General features: G+C 36.0%; 1 protein-coding gene across 1 annotated transcript in view; it reads left to right on the forward strand.

Annotated features, from left to right (window-relative positions):
• The window catches only part of LOC129237485 (aminopeptidase N), a 48216-nt gene extending 41615 nt beyond the window's left edge, over window positions 1-6601 (forward strand). Inside the window, exons 8-12 of the mRNA XM_054872267.1 lie at window positions 199-1279; window positions 1344-1534; window positions 1611-1778; window positions 1857-2000; window positions 4982-6601. Coding sequence (XP_054728242.1) covers window positions 199-1279; window positions 1344-1534; window positions 1611-1778; window positions 1857-2000; window positions 4982-5237 — 1840 coding nt within the window. The 3' untranslated portion in view covers window positions 5238-6601. The remainder of the gene's footprint in view (window positions 1-198; window positions 1280-1343; window positions 1535-1610; window positions 1779-1856; window positions 2001-4981) is intronic.
• The last annotated feature ends 10183 nt before the right edge of the window (window positions 6602-16784 follow it).

Below are 16784 nucleotides of genomic sequence, written 5' to 3' on the forward strand. Positions count from 1 at the left end.
TTATCCATTTTAATAAATTTTAAAGATCAATCTGCAAATTAAAACAAAAATGGAACAGATAACTTAAAAAGAAAAAAAGTTATTCAATTTTTTTTTGGTAGCGGCTTTCATCAGCCACCCTGTACTTTAGAGCAAATGTGTACTATACCATCATACATTCCATTTGATCGCTCTTTCTATCTCTCTTAAAACTTTCAGAGACTCAGCCCTTTTGGTGCCCGAAGATCTCGATAGAGCTTCTTCCTCGGAGCACATGGAGCATGTCGCTCAGGTTGTCGCACACGAATTAGCACATCAATGGTTCGGCAATCTGGTCACACCCAAATGGTGGGACGACCTTTGGCTGAAGGAGGGTTTTGCCTGTTACATGAGTTACTTGGCCTTAAATGCAATTCGTCCCGAATTCCAAATCCTCGATACATACACAATTTACGAGTTTGGCGATGCTATGCAACAGGATGCCGACAACAGCTCACATTCAATTGCCTTTGACGTGAAGTCAACAAATGATATTCGTCGTATTTTTGATCCGATTACCTATTCAAAGGGCAATATCTTGCTGCGTATGTTGAGTTCATTTGTGGGCGATGAAGCTTTTCGCGCTGCGACACAAGATCTGCTGAAGACGTACGCTTACGGCAATGCCGACCGCGATGAGCTGTGGGAATTCATGACACATCATGGCCATGAGCAAAAGACCTTGCCTGACGATCTGCACGTAAAAACGGTTATGGACTCGTGGATAACGAAACCCGGTTACCCAGTAATCACAGTTGAACGTCGTGATGCAGATTTGGTGCTAACACAAGAGCGTTATATGCTGCCATCGAAAAATATGTCCGACGATAGTCGTTGGGTTGTGCCGATTACCTTCGAAACGGATGAGTTGCACAAAGGCGATAATATACCCACGCATTGGATGTCGGAGAGTGATCGACAAATTGTTATTAGTGAAGTATTTACCTCGGATAATAACACCGATAATGTGGTGTATGTGAATTTGAATCGCCAAGGCTACTATCGCGTCAATTATGATATGCCTTCTTGGTTGGCATTGAAGAAGAAATTCACAACATTGCCACGCATAACGCGCGCCCAACTTTTGGATGATGCGCTACACTTGGCGCAAGCTGAATATTTGACCTACGACATACCGCTTACCTTCTTAATGGAGATCTTCACCGCCACCGATGATGAGTTGCTGTGGCGTGCGGCACAACGTGGCCTTAACTACCTCATATTCATGCTGCATCGCGAGCCGGCTTATGAGACCTTTAGGGTGAGTACTAACGGACCGGGTTTGGAAATCATATATGTAACATAATAAGATTTTTTGCGCATAGGCTTTTATGAAGTTCATCGTACGCCCAGCATTCGATCGTTATGGCTTAAACGAGCCGGACAATGAATCGCACATTCAATTGCAGCATCGCGCCGGTATTGCGCGTCTTGCTTGCAAATTCAACTATGATCGTTGCACAATGGCAGCGCATCGGAAGTATCGCGAGTGGATGAGTGATGCCAAATTGAATCCGTATGTACTATTTTGAAGCGGAAAGGTTTAGCTGAGGTGCATGATTTTCATTATATTTTAATTTTTATTTTTACAGCATCAAACCAAATCTGAAGTCAACCATTTATTGCACAGCTCTCGCAGAAGGCTCCTTCCAGGAGTGGTACTTCGCCTACAAGCAATATAAGCGCACGACAAGCGCCTCGGAGAAGGAACAGATACTCACCTCATTAGGCTGCACCACCAAACCATGGTTGCTCTCAAAGTATGTGGCAGAAGAAATAATAATTGTATTGATGTAATCAAGGATAGTTTATATGTATGGATATGTGATTACTTGCAGATATCTGAATTTGACCATCAATCCGACGTCGGGCATATTGAAGCAAGATGGCGCACGCGCTTTCCGCGCAGTTTCCGAGAATCCGATTGGCTATGAGATCGCTTTTGATTTTCTACAATCAAACATCAAAGAGATCGCAGAATAGTAAGTCTAATGCAGAGGTTGGCAAAATTGACTTTGCGAGTGTGCGCGTGAGCACAGAGTAATCGCACTGCACAGTGCTGGAAAGAGTAAAATTTGAAGACCAAATATGTCAACAATGAAAAATAAATGCAGTCTGGTTCACTTGGACCGTTAGATGGAATAATATGCATTGATGCATGTTTATTTTCGAGCAAAGTACAGTACAAAACTTTTGAATTATCAGAAACCCTTGTGTTACTAGTTCAAATGCGGTTGCTTTATTAACCATTTTATTCCATAAAAATGATTGCCTCTAATCGAGTGAACAGGACCACTTATTTTGCACTTAATCCAAGTGTATTTCAAAAGAAATTAAATGAACGGCAAAGAAACAATATACTTCAAAAAGAAGTTTATTAATTATTAATATTAACACTTTTGGGCCAGTTTCTGGTTAGAAGTACCCAATGATCAAAAAGTACCGGGAGTGTTTAATTTAAACGAACCGCGCACCTGGGAACCAGTACATATTTTTTTCTTATCTTGGTAGGACTGTAAGACACACATCTGTCACTTTTTAGCGCCATCGGATCATTAGTGTCTGCCTGGCGTTTGTTTACATCAGTCAACTTTTTTCAGTTTTTTTGAAATTTCGTGTTAAGATGCACTGAAAATGTTGCAAAAAGCATTTGGCGAATCTGCTATTAGTCCAGTCAAAAGAGGATTTAACTTCGTAATTTTAGGAGTATGCGAGTTTATGGTTTTATTATGTAAAGCCCATCACTGTGAACTTAAGTTTGAGTTTTCGGGGTCGGGGGTTGTGTCCCGCGGCCGCCATCTTGGAAATAAGGGTGCAACTGGTTTTTTGCGATTATCTCGTGAATTTCTAAAGTTACGAAAATTTTGTAAAATACTTTTTTGTAGATAATAATATTATCTACAACTTTCATTCAAAACGTTTTATTGTAAAATTAATAATAAAAAAGTTATAAACAAAATTACGCGAAAAATTAAGGGATGCATTGTTTTAAAGCGTAATAACTTTTTTTCTATTGATTTTATGGAAAATATACATCAGAGCTTTTTTATAGAGCATTCTTTTGTGAACATTTTTGTCTAAAAGTTTTTTCCGCTATCTTTATTTAGTCGTATGATTTTGAGCTGCTAAGCGGAGCAACCAATACATTAGCGAAGCGCGTACATGATTACACAGGCCGACAAAATTTAACCAACATTCAGACCCAGAAACCAGACTATATATTTCCAAAGGTTTATGATGCGCTAAATCCAAATCTGGCCTCAGAATTGCTCTATCAGCTCTGGTTTTTTTAATCGATTTTCAGGTGTAGGAAAATTTCGAAACATGAAAATTTCAAAATGCGATATCTCTGCGAAAAAAAATGATATTTGAGCAAACAAAACGCCATTTGAAAAAAGAAGAATTGTATTTAAAGATGCCATCCTTTAATTTTGGTGAAAGAAAACATCTGCAAGGCTACATAACCTCAAATATGGGCAAAAATGATGTTTTTTGCACTTTTAGGTTAGGATATCTCGAAAACCAGAGCTGATAGAGCAATTCTGAGGCCAGATTTGGATTTAGCGCATCATAAACCTTTGAAAATATATAGTCTGGTTTCTGGGTCTGAATGTTGGTTCAATTTTGTCGGCCTGTGTAATCATGTACGCGCTTCGCTAATGTGTTGGTTGCTCCGCTTAGCAGCTCAAAATCATACGACTAAATAAAGATAGCGGAAAAAACTTTTAGACAAAAATGTTCACAAAAGAATGCTCTATAAAAAAGCTCTGATGTATATTTTCCATAAAATCAATAAAAAAAAAGTTATTACGCTTTAAAACAATGCATCCCTTAATTTTTCGCGTAATTTTGTTTATAACTTTTTTATTATTAATTTTACAATAAAACGTTTTGAATGAAAGTTGTAGATAATATTATTATCTACAAAAAAGAATTTACAAAATTTTCGTAACTTTCGAAATTCACGAGATAATCGCAAAAAACCAGTTGCACCCTTATTTCCAAGATGGCGGCCGCGGGACACAACCCCCGACCCCGAAAACTCAAATTTAAGTTCACAGTGATGGGTTTTACATAATAAAACCATAAACTCGCATACTCCTAAAATTACGAAGTTGGCTATTTTTTTCGTCTCTTTTGACTGGACTATATGTCAAGAACAAGAGCATATGCGTGGTATAAAGGCTTTAAAAGTGGTCGCACAGTGGTGAAAGATTTGCCTCGTTCCGGACGCCCATCGACGTCGAACACCGATGAAAACGTGAAGAAAGTGAAAGGAATCGTGCTTGAAAATCGTCATACCAGCTTAAGAGAGATTTCTAGTGAACTTGGACATTTCATATGGAACGGCATAACACATTGTGGTTGATGTTTTGGGTATGAGACGCGTTACAGCCAGGAGATCAAAGAGAATGCGGCAAAGGGACTGAAGGTCATCCCTTCGTCGGCCCCCTGGTAGGTACAAGGAGGACTGGGTTAAACGTTGGCATATGTGTGTTGCTTCAGACGGGAGATATTTTGAAGGAGATAAAATAAATTTGCCTGAAATTTAACTCTGTTTTGTTTTATTTAAACATTCCCGGTACTTTCTGATCATAGGGTATGTTTTTTAAATAACTTGTATTTAATTTATTATACTTTTGGTACAAAAGGCACCGCATATCACCATTTGGAGTCATAATTTATTTTCAGTCATTTTATTCATATAAGTCTACTGTAGCATAAGGAAATTACCAGCATAGCCACTGCCTATGATGCTTTGTTGGTGTCAAAACAACGCTTGATTTTAAGAGTATAAGAATACGTGTGTTGAGTGCACTGCTCGCACGAATAAGCTTTTGCCGACCTCTGATCTAATGTCAAATAAGATGACTCGAAAACGAACAGAGCAATAACAATAAATTTTCAAAACGACTTTAATTTGCAAAAACTTATAATTATTAATATTTTTTTCCCATCTTAGTTTCGGTGACGGCTTCTCCACACTATCTGAGATGATCAAATCCATCACGACTTACATGAATAAGGAATATCACAAGGAACAGCTGCAGCAATTTGCCGATCGTGCACGCAAACTGGGACTGACAGCAGTCGAGGAAGCCATTGGACTGGCCATGGAGCAGGTTAATAATAATATTTATTGGCGTGAGCGTTCATACTATCAATTGAAAGGCTTTCTGGAGGCGATAGTCAGCGAATTTCGCATGAATATATTTTAATTAACCTTAGTAGTGTAAGATGATAGGGAACGAAAGAAGAGCGAAACGAAAAATAGACACTCACAAAAACGCTTAGAAATCTATTGGAAATGTGAGGGGAATAGATTGTATTTATGTACTTGAGAGGAGAGACGAATGCGTAGGGTAAGCAAGTGAGAGAGAGACGCTGTGCATGGAGAAATGCATAGGAGCTTTAGATTTTGCGAAACGACAAAAAAATTAACTGTTAACAAAACAAATCGTATTGGTGTTGAAAATTTATGTGCACGCATACGAATGAAAATTATTGTACGTATTTCAAGAATTGTTGTTTTGCAAAGAAAAGTGATATATTTGTATAAGTGAATGAACTATGTATTTTTTCGCAGTTAATTAAATGGAATAATTTTTTTACGAATGTTTGTCTATATAACTACTGGAGAAGTGTGTAAATGTAATGTGGATTTTGTGGATTCAGAAACGAGTATTTCTCAAAAATATTTAAATTTTTTTTTCTTCTTCATTTATGCCTTGTAAGATTTTATATTTTTAAGATTTAATTTAATTTTTTCCAAATTATTTATTTGCTCATCGAAGACGTACATATGTATACTCTTATAAACACACATACTTACTTACACAAAGGCGCGTCAGTATTGAAATTTATATCATATAAAGAAAGTTAAATCATATAAAATTAAACAAAATATAATTGCGTATACATAAAATATAATATTTTAACAGAAACTAATCATTAGATACGAAACTATTTATTTAAATTGTAAATATATTTTCTGAAGCTGGCGCGCTAAATCTCGCGCACATAAAAAATTCACAAATGCTACATTTTTATTTTTATTTAACCAAATACCCGTAAATATACATAATACTTGCATACATACATGCTTACATATTTACATATATTATTAAACCTATGCATAGGCGTATAAACAATACGAATATATACATACACACATATTTTTAATTTAATATTTTTAAATGTCGCAGAATCAGGTCCCTAATATGTAATATTTTTGTATTTGTAATATATTTGTATACAACTTAATAATTAAATAAAATAATTATGCCTAGTTTTGTAACCACATTACAATTCAAACAACTAAATTTAATAATTGTAGTGACGTTCCTATGTTGAAATACAGTTTGCCAAGGAAGTGTTCTGACATCTACTAATCTAGCGAAAGTCAGACATATTGCTTAAGAGAATATTTATTTTCCATAGTTTTCTTTCAATCTTTGGTTTTGCTTGACTAATCTAAATAATTTATAAGCCAATAGTAGGAAAGAAGGCTACTCTGTTTAAAAATAACACAAAAAATACAAAGCAAAAATAAAAATAAAAAACAATATACACTTCAAATACAGCTGTGAAGAAAGTCTTTTTACATCTACTTTTAAGTTAATAGCTTTAAGTTCTATGCATTGTACAGATCCATAAGTAGAAACATTCTCAGCTGTTTGTCAAAAAATGTCCGCAACGGAGATCACTTGATTCCAAAACGCTCTTTAACATGGTTGCATAAAAAATGAATAAATTTCATAGAAAATCGTATCAAAAAGTCTAGAAAACTACGTAAAAATTCAGATATTTCTCAATAAAAAATATTATTATAGCTAAGAAATATATTACAAATATTTGCTATTTTAAATTTTCCAAGTCAAAGATATTATTTTCTATTTTTTTTTTTTGTGGTTTTTTGTTTTTTGCTATTCTATTGTTTTTAATGTTACCATAACAATTCTAATTTGGTATAGGAACCCTGCCAATACGCTCATGCAAAAAGACAAAGCACTCACATCATCACACACTAGACTCCCTTTCAAACTCCCGTTAAGGGTTAGCTTAGGTTAGGTTAGGTTGTAATGGTTGCCCAGAAAATTGGCCCACTTGGGCGAAAAAAGTTTGTTTGCATGGTTATTTTGGCACCATGACTGAAAGTTTGATGCTTGTCTAAACACTTCATTGGGCCCATCGTTGAAATAAAGCATGAATTCAGTATCATCGCAGTAGCTGTCTGGCTGAGCTACGTATGCTTTAGCGAAGGATAACCGCTTTTCAACATGCCATGCAGAGAGCAACGGGTTCTTTCGAACAACTCGCGATACATAATTGGACTTTTGTAAAACTTGATAGACTGTGTCATTAGAAACTTTGACCCTGCACTCATTTCTAAGCTCAATAGGAGCCGATTTACACACGGAGACAGCTGGAAGAGAGACACTGGAAATTCTCTTTTAATGTTTCATTTGCGGTCACACGTTCAAAATTGTTACTACTTTACTACTTTTCTGCCCCATAAGTTTTTTTTATTATGCCTACTTTACTAGCAAAAATAATCCTGCATTTCCCAAGCAGCGTTCGGATGTTTCTCATTGTTGATATCTTCCCTTTGATTGAAAACCAACACAGAACTCAGAACTTTCGCCCACAAAAAAAGAAAACGAATCAAGCAACTGTCAAAAATTGCTTTCAGATTGGAAATACGAATAAGAAGCGCAAAGCGTGTCGCTAGTACGGGTGACAAACTCCCTTGCAATACGGTACACCAGACAGGGCTAGTTTACTGGGGCGGCAGCCTTTGGTTCGGAAAAATCCGAGTCATTCCGGTAACGCAGAACCGGCTGCCAATGGAATGGCACAACTACGTTCTGGATACTGTAGCAGGTTAAACTCCTACTTATCCAGAATTGACCACGACATACTAAACAGATGTCCGGCATGTGAAGGCACCCCGAACGACACTCATCTAACACTAACACAGCCCACTCATCTAACACTAACCTCTCCTTCTCGACCCAACCCGTCGAAACAGCAAGTTTCCTGGGCCTACCTGAGTTAGATGAACTAGACGAAGACGACCGGTGATTACACTACACTGACAGGATGAAGTTACTGCTACAACAACAACAACAACAACAAACTCCCTTCTCTCTTTCGCGGCTGTCCTTCTCCCTCGGACAAAAGTTTCCCCTTCCAGATGTTTCCCTGTGTAAATGGGCACTATCTAGGTTTCTTTTCAACTACTTTTTTCAACAAAATACGTTCGGCCCGGTCAGATATTTTGTGTAGTCTTCCACTTGCAGATACGGCTCCAGCCTAAACAAACCATTTCTGATAATTACAGGTTTTCCTTTCCTTTTTCCTTTTGTATAATTCTAATAGACCAACTGAGTCACCTCAAACCGACATGGTTTTCCAAACATTTTTGCGTTCTTTATAATTTACGTACGATTTGACATTTTTATTAAGAAATCACTCTTACGATCACTTTAAGACTCATAGATGGCTAACGCGTGTGTACCAACTCGGTGAGATAACAACACAGCGAAATAACGGTATATCCAGGATGATAGTTATCAGATTTGCCCCTTGGGTATGGTGAAAAAAGAGGTTGTCTGTAAAGTCGGTTTACTGAAGATAGTTTAACGTGACAACGTCATAAGAAAATACTGATGGAATGGTTGCAATTTTCAAAACAAAATTTTAATTTTATTTGTTTGATAGAAATTTTGTATGGATATAGAGAAGGAGATAGATGGAATCGTAATGGAATTGATCAAGTTACATTTTCATAAACGTGAAAAATTACGAAACATTTATCAAATTCATGAAAGATATGTTCAATTTCGATTGTGCATCAGACGTTAATAAGTCAACAACACTAAGAGGCACCATCATCGATTTGACTTTTTCAAGACACATTACACTCGAAACACTCCCTTTCATTTCCTACTTTTCCTATCATCGTCCTATTCTCAACAGAGAAATGGTTCATAGCATGCACACAGGAAGAAGGCATATGCAAATACAAATACTGGGTTGCCCATATATAAGTTAAATTTTCATTTATTATTTTGAGTTTTTAAAAATATTGCGTGGACAGGAGTCCCCGTCTTTTCTGTTTATTGTTCACTTAAAAACTAAATTTACAAAATATTCTTACTTCTATATTACAACTAGAATTTGGCCAGGTCACGTTGCATCAGCATGTGCTGGGAAAATTCGTAAGTTTGGGAAATGCACGGTCAGCGCTTTAGTCTTGCGCGTGTGGTGTCGTTTACCCGTGAGACTCAACTTTGTGATATGTTCACAATATGATACATGATATTATATTATGTGCCATGAACATGTGTCATGGTAACAAACCCCCCCCCTAAGATTCAAACGTCCTCGTTTGAAGTCTTGTTGAAAATTTGGTTAAGTCCTTTTATTGCAGCCTCCGTTAAATCGATGGAACGTGTTTCTTTGTTTTTTCTAGGTGACAGGATTAATTTGTTTGAAAATATGGCAATGATTATAAGTATTATCATAACGCTGATGCTTGCAGCATACTTGAGCCGATATGACGATCCTGTTAGTCTAATTTCTTTTGTATTATTGAAATTTAATTGTTTTAGCATTTCTAAAGAAAGAATTTCTTCACTTCTGTTTGATATCGATATTGGTTGGAGAATAGCAGGTAGGGGTTTGTTCGTTGATTTTTGCCCATTGAAAAATTTCTTTCCGTTGATTTGAATGGTGGCGTTATTGAAGTGAATCACAAAGGTACCGTTAAGAGTTGTATAGTCTTCATTTATTAGGACACCGCCCCTGAAATCGTTTAGGAATATAACTCCAGGTGACAGCTCCTCGAAGTCTGGGATGTGCTGGCTATTTGTGACTGTGCAGTTTGGCAAACGACTTGTTAAAAGGTTACTAATACAATAATCATTACTTAAATCTAGCAAATTATCCCTTAAACATATTTGTAATGAGTTATATCTTTTACAATTGCTTTTTATTCCATAAATAATTTTTTCGCAGTTAAGAATTGAATTGAAACTGATTTTGTTAATATTGTTGTTTTTCTTTACCGCTCTGATATCAATAGTTTGACAAATTTGATTTTCTACAGTTGGTAAACTTATAATATAAATGATTGTCTTGCCATTAGTCGCTATTTTAATTTCAGAAAATTCCAGAGCTTCGTCCAAATTTACAAACGGGATGTTATCTTTATCAAAAATTTTTTTTGCAATATCGATTTCTTCGGTTGACATTATGTATGAATTTATTATATTGGCTTTTGCCCAATGTATCGCATAAGCGATATTTATGATTTCCTCTTTCATAATTTCTAATTTGTATTTTAATTTCAAAAATGATTCTATTTCTTTACCTTCGTTGTTTTGCATATCTTTCATAATATGGTTTGTGATATTTGTGATTTCATTAACTTTTTCTATCGTAAGCTTATTAATAAGAACTTGATTATTGTTATTTTCTAGAAGGTTATTTAATTTGTTTACAACTATTTCATGGTCTTCATGGTCTGGACTTCCTCGTTCCTGCCGAAAATTATAACGTCGTCAATGTAGACGTAACATCTGACTCCTATATGTTGACGAAGGATATCATCTAGTGCTCTTTGGAAGGTTGCGGGGGCATTCTTCAGCCCGAAGGGTAGGCGGAGGAATTCATACTTTCCATTATTAACGGAAAAGGCAGGTTTTTCTATATCTGACTTCCGTAGCGGAATTTGATGAAACCCGCTTTTGAGGTCAATTACTGTAAACAATTTGTTGTTACCGAGGTTTGCTAGGACCTCGTTAATTTCGGGAATGGGGTATTTATCTGGGATGGTTATTGAGTTGAGCTTTCGATAATCAATAACCATACGGTATTTCCTCTCGCCGGATGCATCTGGTTTTTTGTTAACTATCCACACAGGAGAGTTATATGGAGATTTAGATTTTCTTATAATTCCGTTGTCAAGGAGTTCTTCCACTTGCTTTTCTATTTCTGCCTTCAAAGCCATGGGATAGGGGTAAGGCTTGGAATACACAGGATTATCATTAATAGTTCTGATTTCGCCTTTAACTAGAGTGGTGTATGTTAAGTTTTCGTCAGGATCAGAAAACAATTTTGGGCATTTTGCAATAATATTATTTATTTTCCGTTGATGCTCTTCAGGGAGATGTGGAATTTCTAATTTGACATTATTAACTTGCTGGGATATTCGCTGCTTGAGTGGGATAACAATCCCTGGAAAAATGGTCATTGTGCCTTTTTCGGTATCTATGATAGCTTTTAGTTTTCTGAGGGTGTCGTTGCCGATGATCCCATGAAAAGAATTCAGGGGTGGCAGAATAAAGAACTTAATTTTTTCTATATTTGGTCCGAAAATTTCTATAAATGTATGATGTGTTATTTCAATATTACCCGCAACTGATTCTACTTTAAATGGCTTATTTGGTAGTGGATTTCTTATCCTAGTTGATTGAATATAGTTCTTATTGGATCCTGTGTCAATAAGAAAATCCAATTGGTCCCCACGCCTTGTTGTAAATTCATAGTACGGAAGTGAGGACGGCGTTAGTCTAAAAAATTAATTAGGTCTACTTCGGAGTGGTCTTGTTCGCTAGTATTCAAATTGTTTTGCCCTTCTGGAGCTCCGATTACATGCTGCATTGCTTCGTAGTAGTCGTCATGTGAATTACCGTAATAACTCTGATTTGGGTTTGGCTCTGTAGGATAATTGGTTACATTTTGTGACACTGCATTTGCGTGAAAAGTACGTTGCATTTTATTCGGAGGGCGAATATATTGAGAAGATAGTGGACGTTTCTGCGGTTGAGTGTTTTGATTAGGACTTGGCCTATTTTGGTAGTTAATCTGTCTAGAGTGTAGAGAAGAATCTACATCCATTGCGACTGGTGGTTTTGGGGGTAAGTTGGAGCGATTGTTGAATCCTTGATTTAATTGTTGTTGGGGGCGTATTCCAAAGTTGTTGTTAGACTGATAATTATAATTTGGTCTACTATTATAATACGTTGGATTACCCTGGTTCGGTTGCGTCCGGGGTGTCGTGTTAAATGGCCTATTGTTGTAATTGTTTACTTGTCTCGGAGGATAGTTATACCGTTGCGGGGATACCGCATATGTAAGTTCAGGATAAAAAGGGCGGTTGTTAGACATATTTTGCCGTGGAGGTCGCGGCGGCGGTTGATTTAATGATCTATGCACGTTATGTGCATGGTTCATACGAAAGGACATGTTGTCTAATTTTTGACAGAGATGAAGGGCTTGAGGCAAGGTTGTAGGTTCACGGATGCTAAGGAGTCGCGGTAAGTCGCCATTTAGTCCCCTGATGAATGTATCGAGAGCTTTCTCCCGATATGAGTTCGTCATCGTCCTTATGGACTCGTCGCCAAGATCCAAGCATGAGATCTTGTCTAAAATAAGCGAAAGGTGTTGGTAGACTTTTTGGTAAAAAGTTGCAATGTCATCTTGTCGTTGAGCCAAGGTGGTCAATTGGTACTCAAGTGTACCAATATCTCTCTTATCCGAATAATGCATCATTAAGCATTTGCGGATTTGAGCCCAGTCTAACGGAGTATTGTAGGACTCCAAAGCGGTGTCAGCATCGCCGACGATTTTATGACGTATAATGTGTAGGATGGAAAAATATTTAGGAGTGTCTTTCAAAGTTTCGTATGCTCTTAAGATCCTGTCCACACTTTTCCGCCAGGAGCTAAATTCCCCTGGTTTACCTGAAAATTCCCGTAGACATTTGACCATGTCGGGAATCCTGTCTATTTCGTGCATATTTCCTACATTTAAAGCTATATTACAGTCCTGTCCACTAAACTCAGTAATGTTTGGTGTATTTAATCTGTCAAGCACTTCGCGCACTATTGTTTCGACAACAGTAGTGTTAATGGAAGAGGATGGTTTTGTCTGATTGCTACCGTAATCAAGCCGGAGCTGGCTCAGTTGCTCTACTAACTGTTCAGCAGATTCTGTCATTTTTTTTTTTGTTCTCTTTAGCTCCAAGTAAAATTGATCACCTACGAAATTTTTCACTAATAAAAAATCTATTTTTTCCTTTTCTCAGGATTTTTACGAAATATTCTTTTCAAAAATATTAATTTTCTTACTTTCCGCAAATTTTACAAATATATAATTTTTCCAAAAATATCAGTTTTTCCTCAAATTTTATGGAAATATTTTTTTCACTCTTACAAATGTTAATTTTTTTTATTTCCTCAAAGTTTAAAAATTTTTTTCCACTCTTTAATTCTTTTTCAAATTTTCACTAATTTTTTTTCACAATATTTTTTTTTTATAATTAAGAAATAATATATCTTAAAAGTAATCTCACATTAGGGTCCAGCGCTGCATGTGGATGTTTGTTGGATGCCTCAGTATTCTCCTTTTTCCTGTGGTACTCGGGTCCTTCGGCGTCACTTGTTGTCCCACTTGTCTCTCGCGAATTGTCGCTTTTACTTCACTTTATTTTTTCTAGCTTACTCACGACGTTTCGCGTAGCCGTACTTTTTATTTTTCGGGCTTTTATTACTTTTCGCGCGCTGTCCCTGCTCGGGCGCCAGTTAAATTTTCATTTATTATTTTGAGTTTTTAAAAATATTGCGTGGACAGGAGTCCACGTCTTTTCTGTTTATTGTTCACTTAAAAACTAAATTTACAAAATATTCTTACTTCTATATTACAACTAGAATTTGGCCAGGTCACGTTGCATCAGCATGTGCTGGGAAAATTCGTAAGTTTGGGAAATGCACGGTCAGCGCTTTAGTCTTGCGCGTGTGGTGTCGTTTACCCGTGAGACTCAACTTTGTGATATGTTCACAATATGATACATGATATTATATTATGTGCCATGAACATGTGTCATGGTAACATATATATTTCAACAATTTGGGAACGCTTGCGTGGCGTGTACTGTTCCTTGGTAAATATCTGCTTGGACTGACACTTCCAACGCGGTATGTCATTAAGCGATCTGACGTCTCTGTCAAAAGATACAGGGTTTCCAGATGGGTCCGTCGAATATGGGCAAGCCTGTATGTGAATTTATATACATACCTATGTGCATATACATACATATAGGTATATGCTCACTCAAGTAGGAGAGAGCCAGATGTCGAACGTTGCCGAACGTGAAGGCCGATTGTGCCTCTTTGTCGTTCGTTCCGCACTCTCGCTTGCAGTTCAAGCAAGGTAACGACGCATGAACAAGATAACGACGCATTTTTTGGTGCGTGCAACCGGCTACATCGAATTATAAGACATTATCACGTCAAAAAACAATTTTTGAGGGGAACTTTGGATTCACTAAGCTAAAGCTAAATTTTGTGAAACACAAAACGAATGGCGTCGGCATATCTCTCAAATTCGCTCAGAGCTGAATAACGGTCTGCTAGGTACTACAGCTCTAAAAATCTTTTCACCATGCGGTGTATCAAATCATCTAAGCGAACGATGGCGCAAATAGATATGTTTAATAAAACAACTTACTTTACAGCTGAGAGCAGCATTGTTTTTTTTTTTGTTTTGCTTACTTTGGTGTATTCAGAAAGCTTACCGTTAAGTGGTACTAGCAACTACGTAAATTAATAAAGTAAATTGTTTGATCGATACTTTACGAAATACGAGTATCAATCACTGCAGCAATCTAACGAGAAAATAATGGATTTCTTTTTCCCCAACTAATCATTTGAAAAGACCCTCCAAATTCAAATTCAATAGAAGCGATGGTTTTAGTTAACTAAGCGCAAATAACTTGACTATTTTAGTATGTCAAAACATTTTTGCAACAAACTGTACATATGTATGTGTATAAAATATATGGATACAAGTATAAAAAAAAACAAAAACTATTTACGAAAATTTTAGCCAATAGCACGAAATTAGATTTAAGTTGAAAATAAAAATAGTCATGATAAAGTTGAGGAATTATGAAAACTACTTTATCGGTACATTTTTGAATGCATTGTGAACACTTGCCAAGGCGATGCGTTTGATTCCGTTTCAAAAAACGGAATTGGTGAACAAAATTGGAAAAATGAATAATGCAAAAGTAGCGATATTTCCAAAATATGTAGACCAGTAAAATTTGAATATATCTAACAATGAATAAAAAATAGTTATTTGTTAAATAATTTTGTAAATGAAAAAAATAAAAAGTAATTCTCAAAATACAAACTAATTGGCAAGCACACACACGTGGTTTTATGTGATTTATTGCTTCTTTTTTTTGTTTTTTAAATAAACTACAAAGTCTTTTGCTTAACTATTTCAATAAACAATAAAGAGAAAAATAAGGTCGTTTGCAAGTGCATCAAATGATAATAAAATTGCAAGAAATTTGAAATTTGTGCACTGGAAAAATTTTATGAAAACAATTTTTTTTTATTTTTTTTTTTTTGTTCTCTAAAAGGTCTGATTTTGCATGCGTTGTGCTCGCATACATTTTGAGGTGTCACATAAAAATCCGTTGATTACATTTTGCATGCGTCTCTGTTGAATTGAGATTCTCTGACATTTGAAATTCGGTGAAACCAACGGCAATATTTTTACAGATTTGCGTGGAACTCATATTATTCTATTTTCGTATTAATTAATATAATATGAGAAAATTGTAAGTATAATAATTTAGTGGGTTAGGGGTGATGATTTTCAAAAAATTTTTTTTGCTGGTCAATTGCTTAATTTTACAAAAATAAAACATAGCATTAAGACATCATGTTTCGACTGGACTTTAGCAAAATTAAAAAAAAATTAATAATTGCAAAAGTTATTGCTGTTTGTGGGGAGCCGGTTTCTCCAGAAGTCTCTTGCGGTGATCATCACAAATCCTTGGAGATTCAATCGGACAAGAGAAATTAGTTTTATTGATAGATAATCTTGCGCCTGATCGAAATTTTTTTTCACCGTTAACAATATGGCGGCCTCAAGAAATATTTTTCAGATTTTCGAGAAAAAAACCGACAATTATTGTTAAAAAAAAATTGAAATTAAAAAAAAACAATCCTTCGATCAGGCACGAGTTTTTTATGTTTTCCAAAAGCAGTATAAATTTACTTGAAATCTATCAAGCTGCTTTTAAGTTACAGTGATCCCCAGTTCAAAAAACATAGTTTTGGGAAAAACAGCATTTAAAGGTTTTCTATCGAGCTCCGGAACGCCCAAGCGACTTTGTTAATTGTTAATAACTCGAATAGTATCTGTAGGATTCACTTCAAATGAAAAAAAAAATTAAAAAATTTAAAATTTTTTTGTAAAGTCTGACTACCCCTAACCCCTTAAGAAACACCGACATCTCTCTATAGGATTTTATGTGAAGCATAATCAGTCTTAAATTTTCTAAAGTTGTGTTTATCTTTGTCTGCGGCTTCGCTTCCATTCTATCTTCAACGTTAAATTCACAAATGAAGCTAAACCAAATCAAATTAAATGAAGGGCATGGGGTGTTCAATCTCGTCAAAAGCACTGCAAGTGGATCATTGAGCTATTCGAAACTTCACTTTACTTCAAGCGCTTCGAGCAAAGCTGCCATTTGGTATCATTTTATAAATTTCAGTCAAGAATGATAGAGAAAGAGATTGTGCCTTCCGAATTCGTTGTGTCGTAAGAGTCGATCAATAAACAAACACAAGGCAGGGGAATAACCTGTTTTTGAAGAAGAAGAGTAGACGAAAGCAATGGAAATAACCAAGCACAAGAAATTATACGCCAAAAAACTGCATTGGAAGCCTTTGTATTCA

This window comes from Anastrepha obliqua, chromosome 1, assembly GCF_027943255.1.
Source record: "Anastrepha obliqua isolate idAnaObli1 chromosome 1, idAnaObli1_1.0, whole genome shotgun sequence".
NCBI classification, from domain to species: Eukaryota; Metazoa; Arthropoda; class Insecta; order Diptera; family Tephritidae; genus Anastrepha; species Anastrepha obliqua.